Consider the following 25,456-nt stretch of genomic DNA (forward strand, 5'->3'; position numbering starts at 1 on the left):
TGAGCAAGCACAGACTCTCTGCACTTACCCCAGATGCTTCCTAAAGATTTGGTTGGAAGTGTGAAGAAGTGACATAATGCTGTATGTGTTGAAAAGTAGAAACTTAGTAATCCCTAAGACTGTGCAGTGGTGGGTTAAGCAGACATCCATAAAGCTACAGCCCCTATGATCACTTTGTTTACATCAAAAGGAAACTTAGCTGTAACCATTTTTGATTCACATAAAACAATGTCAAATTTAGATAAGCCTTTGATATGAAAATTGGGTGGTGCTCTTGAATGATAAATTTATGTTTACAAATACATACATGTAAAAGGGGAGAACAAGGAGATGGCTGCCTTCACAGCCTGTGGGGGATATTCGATTACACTGTGAGTTTGCATTTGTGGTAATTAAATAAAATTAACCTTGGGTCAGGAGGCTGTGTTAGCAACTAGTTGACAGAAAGTAATAGCACCTCAGAGGGCATCCTGGAGAGATAGACACAGGAAGTAGTAGAGTGGGTTTGGAGTGGCGCAGCTTTTTCTGGTTTGGCAAAGCAGAAGCACAGGTCTTCTGTGGTTGCCAGCAAGGGAAGAGGTTGCTACTTAGCCTCTCTGAGCTGGCAGGTTTTCACCCCAGCCTTTGACTCTCGAGTCTTATTCATAATTAAAATGACAGGGATTTAGTTAAAGCTACATTTAGCAGCAGTAACAGGGCCTGCCTGTGGGAGCAGAATTCTCGCCAGGCTAGAGAAGCAGGCCAGTAACTGTGAAGTTGCAATTGCTGGCTGTGATAGCAGTAGATTAAGGCGCAGCCAGTGTGCCAAAATTAAAACATTTGGTGTGCCACGTGGGGCACCATTTATAATTGGTATTTTCTTTGGGCCACCAACTAGCTCCCAAATAAAGACATGGAGACTGAATATTAATTATGAATGCTCAGTTTTAGCTTAGGCCTGTCCCACTCTTTTAACTTAATTTAACCTGTTTCTATTCATCTACATTTTTTCTTTCATTCTGTATATCCTACTTTCCTGCTTCCTCTGTGTCTGTCTGTCTGGCCCCGTCATCTCTTTTTCTTTCTCCCTCAAGTGTAAATATTCCTCTTCCTACTTACTCTCCCTGTCTGGAAGTTCTGCCTATACCTCCTCCCTTGTTATTGGCTATTCAGCTTTTAATTATACCAATCAGGTGCCTTAGGCAGGTAAGGGAAAACAGCAACACACCTTTACATAGTTAAACAAATGCAACACATCTTTGCAGAGTTAAACAAATGTTCCACAACAATAGTCTTACAGTAGACCTTGACCACTGGTTTACTTATTGGCTGTAAGGTGACCCCCTACCCATCACTCAACCAATATTGCTGAGTAACTATGGCATACCCACTTAGAGGGAGGTCCCTTGGGGATTATAGGGAAATGTGACCTAGTCCCTATTCTCTGAAAGGTTAGTCTGGCTGAGGAAATGAAAACACACAGGACAAAAATATAAAAGCTACGTCACTATCAATGAAGCACTGTCAGTAGAGTGCTGTCAATGGGGAGCATTCGGGATATCCTGGAGCAACTGGGGCTAAGAGAAATATTAGAGAAAACTGGTCTTGTGATATGAGTGTAGACAGGTGGGAGACAGCTTGACAGTCTTAGAGGAAAATTAGCTTTGGGACTTCAGAGACAGTGAAGAAACAGAGTTGAGCTTTGATGAAACAGTCATATTTCTGCATTAAGGACCATGGCATATTGGCATTGAGAGGACCTCGGAGATCCCCTGGTCTACTCTCTCATTATTTAGATACATAAATTGAAGTCAGTTAAAGCAGCTTGCTCATAGTCATAAAATAAGATAGTGACTGAAATTAAAATACAAGTGAATAAATATCAGAGGGAATTTTTCTGTTTTTAACTGTGTGTGTGTGTGTGTGTGTGTGTGTGTGTGTGTGTGAGAGAGAGAGAGAGAGAGAGAGAGAGAGAGAGAGAGAGAGAGAGAGAGAGAATATGGAGAGGGAAACTCCACATGAGATGCATTTGACAAAATTACAGCTGTCACTTCTCTTTTGGGATTTGCCATGTTGAACATCTGGTGTTTGTGTTTGTGAGCCATTGCACATAATGGTTCTGTGAACACTAGAGCCACACAGCAAGGTTCTGATCCTCGCACTGTCTCTAACCAGTTGGGTAGCCTCAGACTGCTTTAGACTGGTTTTCTCAATCCTTGAAAGTTTCTTCAGTCTCCTGGTCTGTTGAGAGATGTAAGGACAGTAGCTGCCTGGGACAGCTCTGAGGAGGGTTACATGAGTTCCCCGTCAGTACCATTGTGTCAGCCGTCATCTTCAGCGCGTGTGGTGGCAGAGAGAAAGGCCTCACTTGCCATGAATTCCTACGTGAAGTTTCTTGATTCTAGCAGTAGGCTAAGTACTGGCCCATTTAGAAAGAACCCTGCCCTCAACAACGCATGCGTTAAAGACCAGGAGAGGGACAAGGCAGATATTTCTGTGAAATGTGGTTTTCCACAAACCCTGAGTGATTTCTTTCATGCCAGAAATATGTGATTTGGGAGATTTTTGTAGTTAATTTATCTGTTTGGTCTGATTCTAGTAATGCTTGTGAATAGCAAACTGGTTCACTCCCCAGGAAGCTTGGGTCTCCCGGAGATGTGGAAATAGATGGTGGTAAAATAGAGGTCCCTGGCTTCTAAGCAGTGGACACATCCTTCTGATCACTTTTGGAGATTTTCTTGTTATCTTGTCATTTCTGTTAAAACTTGAAGGTGACAGATGCTTTACATTTTAGGCTACATCTATTTTTGAAATTCAGGTTTACTGAAAGGCAAAAGAGGAGATTGCTGGTCAACTAGTGTGTTTTTCTTTGGGGATAGGGGTTGAACAAGACTATTCCTTCCAGCCAAAGCTGCCACATCTTTGGGCATTCTGCTGGACATACTGCAAAAGCCCATCACAGGTACCTGTTGACTGTATTTCCCTTTCCTCATAAAAGGAGGGAGTGGAGAGGGTCATGGGATCCTTACCTGAGTGTCAGCCACTACTCTCAACCAGGTGCATGCAATTCTGCATTAATTGCTCATTGTCTTGAGGGTAGGGCTAAAGGACATGGGTGGGGAATGAGAGCAGGTCCCATCTATGCAGCCCTGGAGGGAAGCCCTTGTCCATGCTGGGTATAGACCTTCGAGTGTGGCTGCTTTAAGATGGCCTTTGGTCCTGCCTATAACTCCTCACCCATGCTCTGTAAGGAAGCCTAATAAGCTTGTTGGGAGAACTTTGGTGGAATCATATCCAGATTCGTCCTTTGGACTTTAGGAGGAGGGGTAGGTGCTATTTACAGGGTTTCTGTCTCTCCCAGGGAAGGAATTTTTAGCAACAATGAGGAACTAGGGAGGAGGCAAGTGGCAGAAGACGCAGCTGAGACAGTGGAGCTTCTCCTGTCACACTGATCTGGGTCATGATTTGGTCACATTTCTACTTTAGCTGTTGTTCCTGGACACATTTTCATAGCTTCTTACCTAGGATTAAGCTACTAGGCATATTTTGTTGTAGTTAATCTGCTATTATGTTCTTGTTTAAAGCCCTTAAGAATAAACTCTGAGCCGGGCGGTGGTGGTGCACGCCTTTAATCCCAGCACTCGGGAGGCAGAGCCAGGCGGATCTCTGTGAGTTCGAGGCCAGCCTGGTCTCCAAAGCGAGTTCCAGGAAAGGCGCAAAGCTACACAGAGAAACCCTGTCTCGAAAAACCAAAAAAAAAAAAAAAAAAAAAAGAATAAACTCTGGTCTGATTTTGGTAAGGCCTGTGTTTTTTTTTTTAATCTATTTATGTATGTATATATGTATGTATTTGTTTTCTTTTTTAGATTTATTTTATTTATTTATTTTTTTAATGCCGAATGCTGTTTATTGAAGGAGGGAAGAGGTCTTAAATACAGGCTTACAGCACAATGGGAAAACCCCTGAGGGCAGAAGTTCGCTATGATGTTTGATGTTTTACAATATTGCATCTAAACTGCTAACGCCCATTATGCAGGATACACAGACAAGGAACTTCCCTTAAGCATTTAGGAGGGTGGAACCCGGCAGGGAATTAGCATAGGGAGGATATCAAGGTCAAGGTCAGCAAGCAAGGCAACAGTTACCCAAAACGGGGCCAGGACCCTACAGGTCCCCTTTTTACTAAAAAATGAGCTTCTGACTTAGGTTGCGTGGGACATCAGCCACCTTACCCGTCATGGAGACAAGGCCTGTGTTTTTAATTCTTAGGTGCATTGGCATTAATATATCCCATTAGCATAGGATGCTGAGACGCATTGGAAGGAGTTCTGGTGAAGAAAGAGCTGCAATCCTGCTCAAGCCACATGAATACATAGACTGGAAACAGACCCTGAAGTTTCAAACTCACTGCACAGATCAAGAAACCTCAGTCCTTAAAGTTTACTGGGGACTTGCCAGTAAACTTTACTGAATTTTCTATTACTGAATGACTAAAGTGATATCAAAAGATGAATCGGTGTATATGTGTGCACATGTATGTGTGCATGTGTGCAGAAGCCGGAAGTCAACCTCAGGTGTTTGTCTTGTTTTTTGAGACAGGGTCTGGATCTCACTGATTAGGATAGGCTGGTTGGCAAACCCCAGGGGTCTCTCTAGTGCTGCCATTACAAGCAAACATCACCACTCCCAGTTTTTTAAAAAATGTGGGTTGCAGGTCAGATTCAGGGCCTCATGTTTGCATGGCAAGCTCTTTACTGACTGATGGGTCTTCTGACTGCTACTACTCCTTTCCACTCTTTCTCCTGTGAGGTAAGCATCCCCAATCCACTATCTAATCCAAGATACTTCAAAATAGGGAGCTTTTGGAGCATTGACCTGAGAAGCAAATAGTATTAGATTTGGGAGCACTTACATTTCAGATTGCTGGTTCAAGGGTGTGCAAATGGTAAAGTCTATGCAAATATTCCAAACTCCAAAAAAGACCTCCAAAATCTGAAGTACTTTGAGTACAAACATTTCATATAAGGGAAACGCATACTTATAGTCTCCTTGTTTGGAACCCTTCACTTCACTTTTAGTTACTTTTTTTTTCACAGTGGACACTCAACTGATGTGTGAAGGAATATGTAGGAGCTGCCATTTCTGAGTCTACACCCAGGATATGGGGTGTGTGTGGGTAATGGGAGACTGCAGGGGTTTCCTTCTGTAATGGAGACCTGGCTGTGGCCATTTGCAATGTGAGCTGACTGCCTGTACTATGTGTCCTTGCAGGGTAAAGACTGATCACAAGTAAGAGTGGTTAATAGTACAGAAAACCCTCATCTAAGCTGGCATTATTGTTCGCCCTCTCTGCCTTCAGTTCACAGTCTGAGTAGCATGAACTACTGGCCAGGCAACTCCGTCTGCCACTGTACACTGAATCTCTTTCAAACAACATCAGCTGATTCCTGCCCCTGTTTTGAACATGTTCTGGCATCCATTTCTGCTTTCTTGACTTGAAATTATAAAATGGGTTGAGAGTGCTAGATGGCTGGCTTCTTTTTGTTGAAATATCTAGACAACGCATTTACAGGAAAGTTCACATTTTTTTCTTCTGTTTCACACATTACTCTGATATAAATTTCAGGTTGAGACTATGCAGTGTAATTATACCCCCCCACCACCACTTATCCTCTGGGCAACCTTTCTTTGCAATAAGAAATACAGCTGGTCCCTTGGGCAGCAGGAAATATAGATGGGAGAGTGGGCTCACTCCAGCTCTGGCGGTAAGGCCTGCTGTGCAGTGCTTCCTCAGGCCTGGCCCCAGGCTCTTTTCCACCATCCTGCCCTGCCAAGACAGAAATCCTGGAAGAGGGCCAAGTCGAATTTATTACTTGCCTGTTGGAAATGCAGGCTTGTGGGTTTTGGCTAGGCGTGAGCACAGCCTGGTTATTTGACTGCTCCTGCTCTGAGACTGAACTCCCTTTCCATTCTGGACACTGACTGGAGCATGTGTGAGCAGCCCTGCTTACTGCCAGTGTGTCTGCCCCAGATGTGGCCCTAGACAGCTGCTGTCAGCTCTCCTGGGGCTGGCCACATGTGCCAGGCTCTAGACCTGTCTCCTTCCACCACAGACTAGGCAGTGTTAGAGGCTTTGGGGGTAGCCTCCTCTTGTACAGAACCCCAGAAAATGCCTGCAGTCTATAAACTAGTGGGTGGGTAGTTTATAGAATTGGAACTGGGACTTAGAAAAGATCTTCCCTGTCCTACATGTCTTTATTAAAATTATAAGGAATATTAGCAAATTTGGACATTAGTGCTACAATAGTTTAGATCTTAAATGTCACCCAAAGGCCTGTGTATTAAAGATTTGCTCCCCAGGGTCACACCATTGGGAGGTGGTAGAGCCACCCAGAAAGCAGATTCCCCAGGTTGTTCATGAGTGCCAAATCCTTCAAAGAAACCCCAACCTGTGTAGTATTAACCTCTTGCTTCACAGCCACAGAGTGAATAGTTGTCCTCTTCTGCAAGTTCCTATATGCCAGCCTTGTTGTGGGAAGCGAAGCATTTCCAGAAAATTCCATGTTCCCTGTCTATCTTACAAGTTACTGTGGCACAAATTTAAAGACTAGTATAAACATCTAAGCTGGTCTATGAGGGTTCATTTTTTTTATAGTGATGGGAAGCTGACTCACTGTTGCAGTGCCTAAAATAATGCCTGGCTTGTAGGAAACATGAGTACAGTTCAGTGAATAGCTTCCTAGAGTCTTGGTTACTCCTTCCAACAAATTGATAAGCTTTCTCATTCTGGCAGGGCAAAGAACAGTTTTGAGAGTTGGGTTAGAACTGGGAGGCTAGGCTGCAGCTGGAAATACACCTGGCCTGTGTCATCTTTCAGATGTTACAGGAGTGTAGCTTGTGCTGATGTTCAGAGTAAATCTTTCTTGTTAGCAGATGGCTCTCTGTTGAGTTCAGGTTTCAGGTTCTTTACATCTGTGACTTGTGATCTCTACAGCATCTACCTGGCAGAACGTCATGGAATGGACTGGGAGGGCCTCATGGGCTGAGCCTACCAGTTTCACATAACTCTGGCTTGAACTCAATTACTGGAGCCTGGGAATGGGTGTGTGCTCATGGTTAGACTCAACTTGGATCTGTAGTTGGAGCATCTGTGTCATCTTTGGACTTCCACTCCTACAGTATACATGTTGCAAAGTTTCAGACTCAGTGTCAGGTCATAGTGAACTCCACATGGGGGAGGAAAGTGGATAGCATGTAAGAAGATGAAGGTTGACAATTACAAAATAAGGTAAAGGGGAGCATGTACTGTCAGTGGTCTACAAGTTGTAGACAGAGTGGCCTGGGTAGGCCTTCCTGGAAGGAAACCTCTGTAGACCTCCTAGCTAATCGAGAGAGCATCAGAAGACCTGGAACTATCTCTACTTGAAAGTCACCAGGCTTGTTGACCAGTGTCAGTCAATGCCCAGGAGTCTACTCCTTGCCAATCTTTTCACGCTGAACCTTCTGCACATTCTGAAGTCTCCGTTGTTGCTGGGAGGACACTTGCAGACCTATACCACTCCTTAGGAAAGCATCTCCTCCTACTTCCAGACCTCGAAGATTCCTAAAGGATCTCTTCAGGGGCTGGCCCCAAAGCTTGGGGCAGCAGTGGATTTGCTTCTGCCCATGCTAACAGGCTGCATGCTAAAACCATAAGGCTTGGTTGGCATTTTGGTGGGACTCCACAGTTCCCACTCTGCACACTGGTCAGGAGGGCTGCTCGCTTGTCTCAGGGCAGACTACATCACTACTGGAAATTGCCCATGTAGGAAGGTGACAGCCGGACTGTAGATCACAGTAAAGGACCCTAAAGGAGGTCTGAAAACAAAACTGTGATTTCTGGAATGAAACTCATTTATCTCAAATGCAGAGAGGCACACAGAGAGGGAGTGCAGAATGGTATTCCATAGAAGTGAGAGCGTGGCTTCCATGATGGCTTCTTCCTGCATCCCAGAGTACCACAGCCTGTGCGCTTCTTTCTCTTCTCTTTTTGCTAAGACTTGGATTCTTTGTAGTCAGATACTCACCTGCCTTCCATCTAATGTGTAATGGTCAGAACTGAGGTCTCCAAAATCCACCAAATTCAGGCTGCTGGCCAGCCTCTACTTCTGTTCTGTGCCTTCTGTTACATCCATGCTGCTAGAGTAATCCATGCCCTACCTCTCTGCTGCACCTGTTCTCCATCAGGCCACCAGCCTAGCCATATAAAACCATCCTAGTTTCCCTGATCAGAATGAAGCCCTTGTTTCTTCCTTAGTTCCAGGAAAGTGTTTCCTGGATCAATTTCACAGTGACGCTGCATAATTACCTCCACTGAGTAGGGAATGATATGGGCCTCTGAACTTATGATGCTCCCAGCTCATGAGCAGCCATCCAGTTACTGTATAGAAGCTCCTGGCTGCTGGCAAGGGTGGCATACCAAATCCTTAGTCAGTGGTCACCATCCCATGTTGAACATTCAGGTTCATTCTGCAGGCCGATGGTAGAGGAGTTCAGTGAGGTACTTCTCTCCACCACACCTGAAGTCTCCTCTCTGGGTCACAGGGCAGTGCTCACACTGTGAGAGCCTTAGTAAGGGATTACAGAGCACTTAGCTAATCCAGTTTGCCACTGTATAGACGTCAGCACCGGTGGGAAAATACCAGAGTGTTACTTAACTCAGACTTCTACTTTCCTTTCATCTTAGACCTTGGAACAAGGAGTCCTAAAATGACAGCTCTGCGTGTTTGGGGGTCTTCATCTGTCTGACTGTCTCCTCCAATTCCCGTCTGGCCTTTGGGGCCCAGGACTTAGCATCAGCCCTCCACCCGCAGGGTCTCTGACTTAGGGCCTCAGCTGAGAATGGTGGTATGGAGTGAGACTCTCAGACCTGCACTGAGCCCACAGCTCCTGCCTGTCTTCTGTCTGTCTGCTCTTCTATCTTGCTCCCATACTGTTTTCTTACTTGCTGCTGTTTGTACCTTTTAAAGCCCAGGCTAGGGAGCATGATCTACCTGATTTTTAACATGTTTTGTTTGGGGAACTGACTGATTAAGGTGTTGAGATTTCTTTCTTAGCTAGACATAATGCAGAAGGGAGGCTGGTGTAAGGAGAATCTGGGCAAGCCATAAACTAATGATTGGAACAGAGTGATGATGCTTTGGATTCCCCAGCTGCTGGTATCTCCTCATTCTCTCAAAGACATGAGTAAAATGTGTTCCTCTACTGAGACACTTGGATAGAGTATTTGAACAAAGGAAATGGGGTCATTTCAAAATGTCCAGTATGCGGTAATCAGTGCCACCCGGCCTGTGGTGTAATTAATGGAAACATTGGCGACAGTCTGCCCATTGTTTGCCTTTGTGCAACAGGAAGTGGCAGGGCAATCGGGAGCCCAAGGAGAAGGTTTACGTAATGCAGAAGGAAGTGGCCAGAGCCCTGCTCAGCAGCAGCTTTCTAATGCAGACCGTGGCTCACCTGAGTGCCTTCCTTCTCCTAACATACACAGAGATGTTCATTTGTTGAGAGTGTCGTTTGGTCTTTGACCTTATTTAACAATAGATTTTTGTTTCCCTTATAGCTAGAAATGGTGTCCTGAGAAACTTAATTTTAGATCCCATACAATTATAACTCAGTTGCAAGGCAGAACAAATTATGGAAAAGAAAATGTGAGCAGCAGGCTTAACTGTGCACTGGACTATGCTGTGGTGGCTCTTGAAGTCAGGACATCTGGAGTTGGGTGTTGGCTGTCCATATCAGCTGTGTGACATGAGACAAGGGGCCTGGCACTCTTTAAGAGGAAGGATGGGATTGTGACATCTTGAGGGCCCTCAGCTCTCCTCTGCTTTGTCATGAGGTCCCTGAGGCCTAGCAGGTGGAATGTCTATCTTAGTGTGTAGTGTGTAAAGAGATGCTAGCCCCTGCATGTTCACTCAGATTTGCTTTGTAAATATCCACACTGGCTCTGGGAATGTATTGCTTTTGTTTTTTAAAAAGTAAATGTTGGTGTTTATATTAGAAATCAAGTGTTTTCTTACTTTACTTGAAAATTCATTCATTATGGGTTTTGAAGAGGTATCACAAACCTCGCTCAATGTGGTATGGATTTAATTAAAATAAGCTAACATCTGAATTAATGGTTCTGTAGAAAAAAGGAGTGAGCAGAAATGAAGTGGAGGTGTCTGTTTGTGAATCCCTGCTCTACTGATTTAGTTGTTAAAATAAGGAGTGAACCAGTGAGTGTTGTACACTGGGCTCCACCTTCCAAGTCAGTCTGTGGATTACCAAAAGACGCAAACCCAACAGTGTGTTTCATTTTCTGTATGTCAAGTTAACTGCCATTTGCTGGGATGGGGTTTTGTTGTCTAATTTCCAGAGTAATAGTATACGTATGAGAATGAATGGCTGGAGTTTATTCTGAAAGCTGCCGTTGCAGTCTATTCAAAACTCTCCTACTGGGGAAACAGGGTCACTTCAGAATACCAGTATGTGGTCACTGGTGCCATTCAGCCTGTGGTATAATTAATGAAAACATCTATCCATTGTCAATTGTGCAAGAGAGTCATCCAGAAAAGACTCCTGCGGAGAATGCTGAGTCCTCTGTGGGAATAGAAGAGGCCAGAGAACACTTAGGTGACCCTGAAAGGTTCGGGGTTGAGCCTTTTGATTGTCTGAATCCCCACTAGACATCATGAAGTGGAAGTGTGACGGGAGTCAAGAGTGATGATGGCCAGAATGGGCCAGCTTTGAGTGATAACGGGGTTGCCTAGTCTCTGAAGTGGAGACAGCTAATGAATGGAAGCTGGCATAAGGAACCTAATCACCCAGGGTGTGGAATGCATACCTTAAAGGTGCCTCCAGTCAGGCACAGAGAAGTAGCCTGACTGCCAGAATCCTCTCGCTGTGTCACAGACGTCAGATTGTCATGCTGTACTCCTTAGGAATCCTTGGTTTTTATTGAAAAATGAAAGAATGTAGCCAGTCGGAGTCAATTTCCAAACAAGAAGGAAGGGGTGCTGAGGGTGCTTCAAGCCCTTCATTGCGGCTTAAAGCATGGGGCTGGACATCCGGCTTTTCCCTTGGATGGCGGCTCTTGTGGCCTGGGTGTCTACCTTGGGTTTGGAAGGCTTTCCCTGTCCGCAGTGGTTTGTTTGAGGTCCACTGGACAGTGTTTAGTTTAGGACTGCCAAACAGGTTTCATCATTGTGAACTCTGATCCTTTGCGAGTGACCACCTGGAGTCCAGTGTCAGGACAGGCTCCCCATCTAAATCAGACTTAAGAACAGCCTCAGGGAATCGCTTGGTGCTACTACAGGTTTGGAAAGAAGTTCAGGGATTGGGTTCATTTATTTAAGACTCAGATCCGATCAACAAGAGAGAGGGAGAACAAGGAATAGGAGACCATGGTAAATGAAGACCACATGAGAATAGGAAGAAGCAAAGTGCTAGAGAGGCCCACAGAAATCCACAAAGATACCCACACAACAGACTGCTGGCAATGGTCGAGAGACAGCCCGAACTGACCTACTCTGGTGATGGGATGGCCAAACACCCTAATTGTCGTGCTAGAAACCTCATCCAACTACTGAGGTATCTGGATGCAGAGATCCATGGCCAGGCCCCGGGTGGATCTCTGGGAGTCCAATTAGCGAGAATGAGGAGGGTTTATATGAGCGAGAATTGTTAAGACCAAGGTTGGATAAAGCACAGGGACAAATAGCCAAACAAATGGAAACACATGAACTATGAACCAATGGCTGAGGGGCCCCCAACTGGATCAGGCCCTCTGAATGGGTGAGACAGTTGATTGGCTTGATCTGTTTGGGAGGCATCCAGGCAGTGGGACCGGGTCCTGTGCTCATTGCATGAGTCGGCTGTTTGAAACCTGGGGCCTATGCAGGATCGCTTGGCTCGGCCTGGGAGGAGGGGACTGGACTTACCTGGACTGAGTCTACCAGGTTGATCTCAGTCCTCGGGGGAGGCTTTGCCCTGGAGGAGGTGGGAATGGGGGGTGGGCTGGGTGGAAGGTGAGGGGGGCAGGAGGGGGGAGAACAAGGGAATCCGTGGCTGATATATAGAACTGAATTGTATTGCAAAATAAAAATTAAAAAAAAAAGACTCAGATCTGAGTCCCATAGCTTACTCATTTACAGGGTACAGTTCAGTGGTCATTAGTATAAGTGAAAGATTCTGTAGCCAACACAAGCAATCCCAGAACACTTGCCCCACCCCAGAAAAGGACACACATTGTCACTTCCACTCACTGTCCCACCACCTGGCACCATTTGGGGCCTTACATGTGAAAGGAATACTATGACATGGGACCATGTGTGTCATGTTTCTTCACTTAGTGTGACACTTCTGAACTTTATCCGAGTCACAGTTTTACATTTCATGACTTTATGGCCAAATGATACTCTGCTCTATGGACACACCACATTTTGACTCTCCCTTCCTATACTGAAGGATACTTGGGTTATTTCTGTGTCTGCTACTGTGAAGAATGGTACTGTGAACACGGACATAGGAAGTTAGGCATTTCTGCAGATTTTGGTTTCCTCCTGTATTTTCCTGGGAGTTAAAGGCTGGCTAGGGATAGCTCTCTATACCATTTTGAATGCCTACTGTTAGAGAAGGGGTACCAGCTTCTCCACACTATTGCTGACACTTGTGTGGTGGACTAGTCACCACTTTTATGACCCAGGGTACTCTTGAGTAGGGAGAAGTGAGAAATATTAGCTAGAAAGAGATACCTAGATGACAAGAGGAAAGAGAAAACACAGGACAGCCTCGAGAGGGCCTGGATCCTTATCCACCAGCCCAGAACTTTATTCCAAAGGGCTTTTTATAACAATGCCAAGGGGAGGAGCAAAGGACCTGCCCCTTGCTAGATACAGCCAAGTGTAGACCCTTCCAAACACCTGGTACCCAGGCCTGTGGTCCAATCATCCTCTTATGCAGCCCTGTTGGACACAGCTGCCAGGAAACCCAGATGGGCTCCAACACACTTGCTGTTGTCTGTCTTTTGAATTGAGGCCTCCTACTGGATGAGTAGTCTTTCTCTGCTTTGGTGTTCCTTTCCTAAAGGACTAGAGACATCAGCATCTTCTCATGGGCTTACTGTCTGTTTCTGTCTTCTTTGGGGAAATGACTAGGCTGTAATTACACCTCATTCTGCCTGCAGGGCAGTGCTAATTCCTGTAGCTACACTAACTGATTTCAGCTCAGAGTAGATGCACTGAAGAAGGTCAGCGTTAAAGCAGTTTTCTTTGAATGTGGTCATATAATTTGGGAATTTAATTCTGAATGCTATGAAGAACAAATCTCCAAACATACTTGCCTATCCAGTGAGACTTGTTGTAATAATATGACCTTGCAGTTTATATCTCTGTTTACAAGTCACACTTGCATATATCATCTCATTTGCACCTTTTTAAAAGGTTTAATTGTGTGTGTGTGTGTGTGTGTGTGTGTGTGTGTGTGTGTGTGTGGTGTGTTTGTGTGTATACCTGTGAGTGGGTATGCACATGTGAGCGTGGGTACCCTCTGAGGCCAAGGGCATTGGATCCACTTGGATTGGAGTTGCAGATGGTTATGAGCCTGACACTGGGTCTTCTAGAAGATCAGTACACTCTTAACCACTGGGCTGTCTCTCCAGCCCTCATTTATAATCTTAGTATCACTCCTGTGAGACAGAAGAGAGGGGTGCTGCACTCCTCATTTTAGAAAGGAAAAGCCAAGACTGATTTCTGAAAGCCATATAAGTAGCACAGTTTACATCTGTGACTTCTGGTTTCTGTTTCTTGTGGCAATAAATTAACAGAGCACTAGCGTCTACTAACCTGGATGCTAAGAATGTCAGAGAGCATCTGAGGCCTATGGGAGAGGTTTCCCCACTTTGTCAGAGCGGCCTACCTGATGTTCCCACCAATGGTTTTTACAATTTTCTGTTGCCTTTAACTATAAAAACTTCATGAGATGAGTACCACAGTAGAACGCTGTATCTAGGGTAGCCTGAACCTGTTCTCAGGCCACAATCACTCGTATTTGGCTCCAGAACAAACTCTGAGGTAAAAGCCTTTTTGTGTTGATAGTGCCTATCGCCAAATAGACAAAGCTGGTCATGGCCAGGTCCCAGTAGACCGTTAACGACCTCAGAATTCACCAAGTAAGTGAGTGAGTGTCATTTCCCCACTTAGCTCTTCAGGAAAAGAGCAGAATCATGTGTCCCTGCATGTTCTTGCATTATCCATTCAGAGAGGGAACAAGGCTGTGATAGAGGAGGAACTGGAAACATGACAGGCAGCTGCTAGTCCTGTCCCCCACGGCCTGTTGCTCCCTAAAGCCGTGTTCCTAATGTGTTCTTCTTGTGAAATAGGATTTTTTTTAGAAGAGTATTCTTATACATTAATTCTTCATTTTTTAAAAGATTTATTTATTTATTTACTATGCATGCAGTATCCTGCCAGAGTGTATGCCTGTAGGCCAGAAGACGGCACCAGATCTCATTATAAATAGTTGTGAGTTTCCATGTGGTTGCTGGGAATTGAACTCAGGACCTTCAGGAGAGTAGCCAGTGCTCTTAACCTCTGAGCCATCTCTCCAGCCCCAGGAAATAGGATTGATGTGCAGAGAAGGTGAGCTATCTATTGGGATCAAGTCACAATTGACCTTGAGGCCGAAGTTAACAGAGATGTCACAGTAAAAGCTGAACGTTACTTTTAAAAACATTACTTTTAAAGAATGAGAAAAACAGATAATTTTACATATTTTCTTACTTAAGCCCATGAGCAATTTTTGTTTTGAGATAAGGTCTTGCTATGTTGCCCAGGCTAGCCTTAGTCTCCTGAGCTTGGCCAGTTTTCCTGTCTTTTCAGTGCTGAGAGTACAGATATATAATACAGTATTCAGCTCATGGTTCCTTTCCACTTAAGTATTGGAGAAAAATTAAAAACTTGCTTTTGTTTTGGGTGTCACTATGTCACTGGCTGGCCTTGAACTCAACCTGCCTGCCTCTGCCTCTCTAGTGCTGGAATTAAAGGTGTGTGCCCCCATGCCTGGCATGTTTTCAAAATGTCTTATAAAGGGCTTGGGATGTGGCTCAGGTTTGCATAGCATGTATGAAGCCCTGTGTTCACTCCCTAGCACTGATAAAATATTTCTAAAAACACATGGACTTGTGTGTACTTACATCATATTTTTATTGCTATCCTGTTGGGTCTGACCAAGTAGTTGTAAGAGCCACTTATATTCATAGCTGAAAACAGCAACTGAAAAGACTTGGGGCCAGGGCCAGAGCATGTGCCCAGCCTGGATCATGGGTCCCATCCCTGGTACTCCAAACTGCTGTGGATATGGCTCTGTATAAATAAAACACTGATTGATCAGTAGCCAGACAGGAAGTATAGGTGGGACTAACAGAGAGGAGAATTGAGGGAACAGGAAGGCAAAGGGAGAGACCTGCAGCCGCCCGCCATGACAAGCAAGATGTAAGGTACCGGTAAGCCACAAGCCATGTGGCAACTTACAGATTAATAGAAATGGGTTAATTTAAGATATAAGAACAGTTAGCAAGAAGCCTGCTATGGCCATACAGTTTGTAAGCAATATAAGCATCTGTGTGTTTATTTTATAAGTGGGCTGTCAGACTGCCGGGGCTTGGTGGGACCTGGAGAGAAAACTCCAGCTACACCAAACAGATAACAAAGAAAGGACAGGAAGGACTTGTGAGTAACTAGAACTCGGCTTCTTTGGTGGTGAGAATTTAGCTCTGTTGGGAAAGTTGGAGGGGAACAAGTTGTAAGATTTCATAGGTCAGAAGTTCACGGCAAAGATAGTCTTGGGAGACACACAGTGGGAAACTGTAGTGTGGTTGTGCACGGCCTGAGGATGGCTCTGGCCTTGGAGATGAGACACAGCACCTCCACCTTTGCAACAAGGACACTTGTGTGTCTCTGTACCTTTCAGTTGCACACCACATTTCCCTTTAGCAATGCTTTCCAGTCTAGATTTCTAGAATGTGTTCCTGTTTCAGTTCACATGATCAGTTACCTAGTTTGTTTTCTGCCTCTTCTAGACATTGCCTACATTCTATCAGCACTCTAGGGCAGGACTCTACTATCTCCAGTGGAGGGATGAGGAAGCTGAGGCTCAGAGCTGTTAAGTAACCAAAGCCTCCAAAGGTGATCGGCCTTTGTTTAGTGAGACCAGGGTTTAGACCCAGGTCTGGCTGATCCTCAGCCTTCACACGTGGTGTGTATCTGCCTGTCACACTGGAATGGCTCTTTGGCCTCCTGCTCATTGTATTGTTCCTGTGGTAGCCCTCTCTCCTCCTTCCATGCTCTGAGGGCCTGGACTGGAACTTGGAAAAGCCTTCTTGTGTCTGCATAGGCCATCTGCAGGCTCTGGAAGGCTGACCTACTCAAAGGTTGAGTTCTGCCCAGGTATAGAAAGTGAACCATTGGGAATTTCAACCAGGACTCTGAAGGCACCTAGATTCCTTCACCCTAGCCCAGTGAGGAACAGGACCACTGGAGCAGGCCCCTCCTGAAGCTGGATGTGTGAGCCCACTGGACACAGGAACCATCAGTGGCCACTGTACATTTGATAACCAGGAACTACCTGGAGACAAAGGACAGTCATGAGCCTGGAGCCCCAGGTCTGCAGAGTGATTTGAAAATTGAGCAGAGGACCTAAGTTCTGATCCCAAGAACTTAGATAAATCCAGGTGTGATAGTGCATGTCTGTAGTTCCAGCACTTCTAGGTGAGATAGGAGGAAGAGGCAGGGGAGTCCCAGAGGCTCACAGGCCACCCAGCCTGGGGTCCTCAGCAGAAGAACAAAGATTCTCTAGCCAAGTGAAGGTGAGGATTGATGCCTGAGGATGTCCACTGACCACACGTGTCCCATGGCACACACCCACCCAACTCAAACACACACACACACACACACACACACACACACACACACCATAAACACATAAAAGCAACAAAATGAAAAGCGAGCATAGCTTGCTGCTGCTCTCACTGTGGTGGGGCTCCCAGGGTCAGTCAGTGTAGCTCTGTGATAGCATCTGGCTGTGCTTCTTTCCTGAGTATGCCCACCCCGTGCCCATCGGCTCTTCATGTCCTAGGTTCCCTAGTTCCTCTGAAGGGATGGAACCTATTCCAGGCAGTCCTTAGGTCTTCCCTCCAGGTCAGTGGCCCATTGTTCCCTGCTGCTTTCTCCCTCTCTCTCTCTCTCTCTCTCTCTCTCTCTCTCTCTCTCTCTCTCTCTCTCTCTCTCTCTCTCTCTCACACACACACACACACACACACACACACCAGAGTCATTTGATGTTTAACAAAACAGAGACACACTCCTTAGGGATTTATTTTATGATCATGTAAAAACCTAGCTCTCACCTCAGAAAATAAGATAGTTTATTCGGAAGCCCAAAATTCGTGACTTGTCTGGGAATACTGATTCAGGTTACCCTGAATGCTGTATTTCAGTTTGGTAACAGCTTCATGAAGTTTTTGTAGTGGTAGGACAAAGAAAATCATCTAGATTCTGCATATGTGAGAAAACATGCAACATCTAAGCCAGGCTGATTTTGCTCATAATGACAGTCTCCTATCCATTTTCCTTGCAGATGACTTAATTCTATTCTCCTTTTATTCATTCTTAGAGCTGAACAAACTCTAGTGTGTATGTCCTGCATTCTACCATTCATGTCTTGATGGATGTCTGGACTGACTATTCTTTTTTAATGTGTGTTCTTGGTGCTGTAGACATAAGGATTTATTTCTGGGCTGTGTTCTGTCCATTGGTCAGTGTGTCTATTTTGACTTCTGTAGTTTCATAGTATGTCTTGGAGTCAGGTATTGTAACACCTCTAGCTCTGTCCTTTCCTCCAGGGCCACTCTGCTCAGGCTCCACTGTGGCTCATCCAAGTTTCGGGAGCACCTTTCATGTGTCTGTGCGGAACGTCCCTGGTGTTCTGATAGAACTTGGATTTTTTTCTTAATACTAATTGCCAATACTAATTGTTTTTCTGGATGTACACCTCTCAACAGTGAGATCCTGAGGGTTAACTGAACAATGAGATCCCGAGGGAGCAGCACCTCTTTCTTATGCTGGTGTCACAGCCCCCCCACCCCAATGGCAGAGGCTTATGCAGAAATTAGAGACTGATTCTCCCTGGCCTGGCACAGTGGCTCTTACCCACAAAAGACCCATGGCTCAGGCTTCTAGTAGTTTACCTCCCTGCCAAGCTCTAGGCATGACTTCCAAGTTCTCCTTCGGCTGCAGCAGAGGGGATGGAGGAACGAAGCAGCGGTGAGCAGCTCACTGCAGTTGGCGACTGACAGACCCATCAGAACAGACCAGGACACAGGCACGTGACCACAGCCGGGAAGGGTTTAAAACACAGTTGTGGAGAATAAACAGTCGTTCGCTGTTTATTGGAAAATCAAATTGTTTGTTTAAAGAGTCGGGCTTTCTTCTAGAAATTCCTGTAACCTAGTTACTTGCCACTTTTCTCTTTCTGGGCCTGCTTGTGTTTCCTGGAACAATAAAATCACGTGAACAGATAGCAGAAAGTCAGGTTACTGTGCACAGTAAGTGGTGTGGGTGGAAGGAGTTTGGGATTGGAGTGTCTCTGTCCTGAGAGCCACAGTCTCTGGAATGGTGTGCACATTGTTCACCCACAGAAGTGCCACCTCCACTAGGCAGGATCCACATGCCCAGCTGGATATGGGGCCTGCAGGGAAGCGTGTGCATCTTAACAAACACTTCACAAGATGGTTATAAAACCACTGAACTGCATGCATGTCACGGTCCATGAGTTGATTGCCAAGTACTTTAGCTATGGCCCACAGGAGCCTGGGAGGTCAGTTCAGGTAAACTCTGACTTCATGTGTCTGTCCCTGTGGTTGGGTCAAGGATGGTGAGCAGGGGAATCTCCCAGCAAGGTAGGACGTCACGGCTGGAGATGGTTCTGGAGTGTGAGCACCTGAATGAGCTGCGCTGGCTATACCCTTCCACTCCCCCTGCCCCTCCCAAGAGATTTATTTGGGGGCATCTGGGCAGACCCAGTGGCCAGGAGCACTGAGTGACTGGCAAACAGCTTCCTAAGAGCTAAGTAGTTCATGGGCAGGTCCTCAGAAGGTATCACTTTCACACTGAGTTCCCATCCAGGTGGATTTGGGGTTTTGTTCTGCCCCTCTGACCAGCTGTCCCTTTTCTCCTGAGTATGTGAAGACCAGCAGGAGAAGTACTAATACTGTCTGCCCTCCACCCCCGCCCATTTCACTGTGTACAAATAGAAGGCTTGGCTTTCTTCAGGCCTGGCTTTGATCTCCCATCTTTGTCAAAACCTTTTTCGAAGGTTCTACGAGGTACGACATTCTGTGCTCCATGCTGGAGCCAGGAAGGGAGTAAGTGGGCAGGAGGAATGGTTGTAGTATTTACAAGTTTGGGGTGAGATGAGGGTCTTGAAGGTGTAAGTGTCTGGTAAGGAAAGGGGGCATAGGTATAATGGGGTCCTTGCAGAGGGGTACAGGCATGCAAAACACAGGAGGTACCCCCCTTATCTTCTCCAGTGATAGATCTGCGCAGCTAAGAAAGGGGCATTCCAGGCATTGTTCAGGGTCTGATGTTCTGTCCTCCGTGTGGGCTGGAAGTGCTGCTGGCACTTTGTGTCCTGGCATAGGAGCTGTGCCTTCCCCTGGAGTTTCCCCCAACTGATCACAGCTTCACCAAAGCCACTCTGGGAGGAGGGGGATGAAGACCGAGTTTTGAAAAATCTCGGTACCATGAGTCCTGTGCTAGATATCTGTGTGCCATTCTGTCTTTCCCGAAACTGTGGATTACAGTCATGTGTGTGTCCTTTAATGACAGACAGATGGTCTAAAAACTGGTAGGTAATTTCCTTGTGGCATGTGAGGTACAAGCATGCACAGCTGTATGGTAGAGGCACCACACATTCAGCTGTGGGACGGTCAGTGCCTGGTAGTCCTCGGCTGCAGCCTGGACATATGCTGGGACTGGTTGTCCAGGGGCTGACACGGGGGCCAAGATCTGTTCACTTCATAAAAGCTACAGTGAGAGAGAGAGAGAGAGAGAGAGAGAGAGAGAGAGAGAGAGAGAGAGAGGGGTGCCCGTGTGGGACACTTGGGGTGTGAGGGAGTGCGAGGGAATGCAGCGCGGGGGGAACCGCTGTCTGCCCTGACTATACACTGGACTCAGGCCGCACTGCCGTTAGATAAAAAGTTTCCTCAATACATTCATCTTAGCTTACAGGAGGGGTTACTTTATGAACTAAGGGTTTTTTGTTGTTTGTTTTTTGTTTGGAGAAAGGGTCTTACTATGTAGCTCTGTTTGGCCTGGAACATTCTATTAAAGGTATGTGTCTGGCTAAACTTTAAATTCTGTAATTACACTTAAAATGCATATTGTACTACTATGCAAAAAGTTCTCTTCATATTCCATATTCTGCAAGCTTTTTCCTATTAGTTTAAAATGTTACCTTTGAAACTTAATAGATTTGTTTTTATTAGGTGTATGACTATGCAGGAGCCCTTAGGGGTCAGCAGAGGGTGTCGGATCTCCTGGAATGGGAGTTACAGGTGGTTGTGAGGGTGCTGGGATCCGAACCCTAGCTCTCTGCAAGAGCAGCATGTGCTCGTAACCAATAAACATCTCCGGCCCCATTCCACGTTGGTGGTGGTGTTGCTGCAGTGTAGCGCCAGGCTCGTCAGCGGCACACTCCACTCTCCATCTTGTCCCATCTGGTATCTTGGTGGGCAGTGACAGGCCTGGGGGTCCTTTCCTGTGATGACAAAGCCTTTTCCTCCCAAGGACCTGTCTGAGTCTGTTCTGCAGTTAACTTTTTTCTTTCTCCCTTCCTCCTTCTCCTCCTTCCCCTTTCTTTCTTTTCCCTCCTTCCTTTCCTTTTTTCTTTCTTAAAGAGAGAGAGTTCTCTGTCAAACAGTGACAAGGCATCCAGCACCATGGTTCTCAACCTATGGGTCACAACCCCTTTCCCAGGGGTGGCTTAAGACATCGGAAAACACACATATTTATATTACATTTCATAACAGTAGCAGAATTATAAAGTAGCAACGAAAACAGCTTTATGGTTGGGGGTTACATCGTGAGGAACTGTATTCAAGGGTCGCAGCATTAGGAAGGTTGAGAGCCACTGTCCAGGCAGAAGTCTAGAGGAAGCTGACTAGTGTCAGAGGCTGTGGCCATCTTAGGACTGTTGAGACCTGTCCTGGGATATTTGGGAGTGTGTGTTACTCATTCTCTGTTGAGATTTCTCTCTGAGAAAGAGTCCTGGGTCTGGTGAGATGGCTGCATGGGTAAAGGTGCTTGCAGTCAAGGCTGATACCCTGAGTTTGATCCCTGAGACCCACATGGTGAATGAAGAGAACCTATACTCCCGAAGTTGTCCTCTGACCACTGCCAACGCAGCATGAGGACATCATGTGGAGGAGCTGACAGGCTTTGTCAAGCGAGCTGCTGAAATGTATGCCTTCTGTCCCTTTCTCTGCAAGAAGGAAAAACCACACAGTACCATTTCTTTTTTGTCGCTAATTACATTTTGTTTACTCTGTGTGTGCACAGGCTCATCTGTGTATAGACGAGCCACAGTGTGCCTGTGGAGGTCAGAGGACACCTTGAGGGTGGCAGTTCTCACCTGCCACCATCTGGGTTTGGGGGAACGCATGGCTCACAGAACAACGTGTCAGCCAGTGCAGGGTTGTCCCTAATACTATAATAGATAGAAAACACCCCATGACCTGGTCAACTCATGCTCATGTGGTACGTAAGTAAAAAAAGCTGCCAGTCACATCCATGTCCAGAACTCAGCTACATGCAGAATGGAACAGGAGGTATTGAAAACATGCAGCTCTTACTGGCTCAAGGTTGTGCTAGATCAGTAGTTCTCAACCTTCCTTATGCTGCAACCCTTTAGTACAGTCTTTGGTGTTGTGCTGACACCAATCATAAAGTCATTTTTGTTTCTACTTCATAACTGTAATTTTGCTACTGTTATGAATCATAATGTAAATATCTTATATGCAGGATATCTTATTATCTGACCCCTGTGAAAGGGTTGCAACCCACAGGTTGAGAACCATTGCTCTAGACACTGGTAAGCAGAGTATGTTTTTTGTTTCTGTTTGCCTCCTACAGATGGATCTGTCCGTGGAAACCCTCTTTTGCTTCATGCAGGAGCGCCAGAAAAGATACGCCAAGTATGCAGAGCAGATCCAGAAGGTGAATGAGATGTCGGCCATACTGCGCCGCATCCAGATGGGCATTGACCAGACAGTGCCACTGATGGAGAGGCTCAACAGCATGCTGCCAGAGGCCGAGCGCCTGGAACCCTTCAGCATGCGGCCTGAGCGTGAGCGGCACTAGCAGGCACCTGCCTCCCGAGCAGCTCCTTCAGCCTCTGCCTGGGCCCTGATGTTTGCTTAGATGTGGTCATTCTTGATAACTGAAGATGGGACAGTTGAATTCCTTTGAATTCTTTAAAGAACTTGCATCGAGAGTTATTTTTATTTTGCTCAGATTTTTTAATTAAAAGTGTATCTAGACTAGCTACTGTAATGAAACTGGAGAAAACGTTAAGAAGCCATGTTCTCCTTGGCACCCTGGGAGACTTTACTCAGGCCCTCTGGGTTGTGGTTGCAAATATAAGATCTAACTGAGTCCAGTTATTGTTCCCACGAAAGCTCCCGTCACATCAAGGAGGTATCTGCAGTGTCTTCCTTTCCTGCTGGGACACTGTCTCTTTGTTTCCAGGTACCATGCCCCTTTTGTGGGTCACTGGAAACTGAATTCTCCCTTCACTTACTCCTGAAGTTGTTGTCTGTTAGTAACTGCTTTCTCATACAGAGTCCAGCCTTCCGTCACCTCGGCAGACCTCCGTCTCCGTAACAAGGTTGGCACCAACATTGCATCCTGTCCACCAAGGGTGGTCGTTCTCTCACTCCAGAGACCCACTGAGCTCTGCTGATGTGCCAGGGACGCAAGAGGAGGCAATGCAGCGTCTGCCCTCCATTGCCATCTGTAGATCATGATGCCCAGGAAAGAGATGCTGCCCATCTCATGAGTTCAAGGAGGAGATGCTCAAGGGAGGGAGGGGTGGGATAAATGGAGGGGGCAGGCCTGAAGACAAGAGCTGGGGTCTGAGGAGATCAGGGCTGGGAGCCTGAAGCCTTCACCTTGTTCCCTGTATTCCTCCAGAACCCAGAGGTGATTTATCGGGAGTCAGAATAGCTTTCAGTGTTTTTATAAGATTAAAATTAATCTGTTTACTTTATTGTGTAGCAGCTAAACTTGATCTGATTCTAATCTTACTTTTTAATTTTTAATTTTATTTATTATTGTCATTTTGTATACGATGTGTTATGTGTGAATAAGATTGTTATAACGCATGCTTGGAGGTCAGAAGACAGCTTTCCAGAGCTGCTTCCCTCCTTCCACCTTTATGTGGATTCTGGGGATCGAACTCAGGTCTCTAGGCTTGTATGACAAGCATCTTTACCCACTGAGCCCATAAAATCCTTTTTTCTTAATCAGATACTAATTTATAATGTTTTTAAAACCCAAAATAAAATGTAGGGCATACAGTAGTAGAGGAAGCATGAGTATTTAAACTACCAGAAAGAAAAAAGATTAAATCAGAAATAGGGAAAAAATGGTAGTGCTGTGGGACGGTCTGTATGTCAAATGCTCTGATTGGTCAATGAATAAAACACTGATTGGCCAGTGGCCAGGCAGGAAGTATAGGTGGGACTAAGAGAGAGGAGAAAGGAGAGAACAGGAAGGTGGAGGGAGACACTGCCAGCCGCCGCCATGACAAGCCGCATGTGAAGATGCCGGTAAGCCAAGAGCCACGTGGAAAGGTATAGATTTATAGAAATGGATTAATTTAAGATGTAAGAACAGTTAGCAAGAAGCCTGTCACGGCCATACAGTTTGTAACCAATTTAAGTCTCTGTGTTTACTTGGTCGGGTCTGAGCGGCTTGGGACTGGCAGGAAAACTCTAGCTACATAGTAATGTTTAGTAATTTCTTTTGTGGGGGTTGGGGGTTGAAACAGGTCTGACTGTGTACTTCTAGCTGGAATTCACTACAGGCCAAGCTGACCTTGTGGCTGCTTCCTGCCTGTGTCTATAGTGCTGAGGTTACAGGCACCGTTTCACCATGTGTCTAGAATGTCCCAGATGACTAAATATATAAAGATTGTCCATTTCCTTAGAGCTGGAAGAACCCAGGCAGGACCCACCCCTTTCAGGGCAGTCTTTTGGTCATATTCTGCTCCCTTCTTGGGGCTGATGCCTTCATTCCCCATGTGGAAATAGGTGAGGTGGGTTGAGAGAACTCTGGGGAGCTACAGCAGCAAGCGGGGAGTGGGCCATTGTCTCACCTGTGCTGAGCCCCTGGTGAAGGTGAGCTTTACGTTTCTGTCTCATGACTGGAGCTCTAGCCATTGCTAGAGCAGTTCCCAGTGTGGTACAATTTAAAACAGATGTTCTGTACCTCAAATCCTATTAAATACCCTAAGATGGTTCTAGACCATGTCCTGGGTGAAGGAAGTGGTAGCTTGCATTGAAAAATCCCTCCAGTGTTTTCAGTACACTACCCTTCTGTCTTGTGTATGCTCAGTTCTCAGATAATTGAGGCTCTAGTTCCAAACTGAGTTCTGATTCATTATCTTTTCTTCCCATAGTGTTTCATTCTATTTTTGATTTTCCATACTGCTTTAGTATTATTTCCACAAAGTATTTTAATATGTGATGTAGCTAGATGAGGCCCCATTTACCCTCAGAAGCAGTTTTTCCTTTTTTCTAAGATTCAGATGGGCAGAAAGTTGAACGGTAATGCAGTAGTACTCATGTCTTCACTAGACTGGGGCATTTTTAGACTACCACCACATGGTCTTCCCTGAGTTTCTGGAATGTTTAGAACCCAGCTCTATGCACAGAGACATGCTCATATCCCTTCAAAGAACGAAGGGCTAATTGTCTACAGAGCTGTGTGAACAGTGCAGGCTTCCACCGGCACCATCAACCTTACTTTGCTTAGTGAGTGCCTGAAATGCTGCTCAGACTCAGCCCCTGAGGACCGGGCTCTTCTGTCATCTCCTCATTTCATGGCAGAAGGATTGGGGATGGAAAAAAGTTGGAGCAGCTAGCTCACTTTCTTCAAGAAATTAGGGCAGGGCTAGAGTTATGCTGGGGATTCACCTAGTTGCTGTGGGTGGGTGAGGTGGTGTGAGCTTGGCTAAGCTGAACCATTTCCCAGAAGCCCCCCCTGGTCTCCTTTAGGGTGGCGTTGGCCACCAGCGAAGTTCTGATGAGATTTGGAAGAAGAGGGTGCTGAAATTTGTCTCAGGTCAGGCCCCGTTCCATCTCATACACAGCTACTGGGGTGTGCTGCAGCCTGGGTAGTGTCGG

General features: G+C 45.9%; 1 protein-coding gene across 2 annotated transcripts in view; it reads left to right on the forward strand.

The window, feature by feature from the left end:
- Borcs5 (BLOC-1 related complex subunit 5) overlaps positions 1-23,985 on the forward strand; it is an 80,616-nt gene extending 56,631 nt beyond the window's left edge. For both annotated transcript variants that reach the window (XM_052720193.1, XM_052720194.1), the window contains exon 4: positions 22,182-23,985. In XM_052720193.1, coding sequence (XP_052576153.1) covers positions 22,182-22,409 — 228 coding nt within the window. In that variant the 3' untranslated portion in view covers positions 22,410-23,985. The remainder of the gene's footprint in view (positions 1-22,181) is intronic.
- Positions 23,986-25,456: the final 1,471 nt, after the last annotated feature.

The sequence above is a fragment of the Peromyscus californicus genome, unplaced genomic scaffold, assembly GCF_007827085.1.
Source record: "Peromyscus californicus insignis strain IS unplaced genomic scaffold, ASM782708v3 Scaffold_6__1_contigs__length_162567912, whole genome shotgun sequence".
NCBI lineage: Eukaryota > Metazoa > Chordata > Mammalia > Rodentia > Cricetidae > Peromyscus > Peromyscus californicus.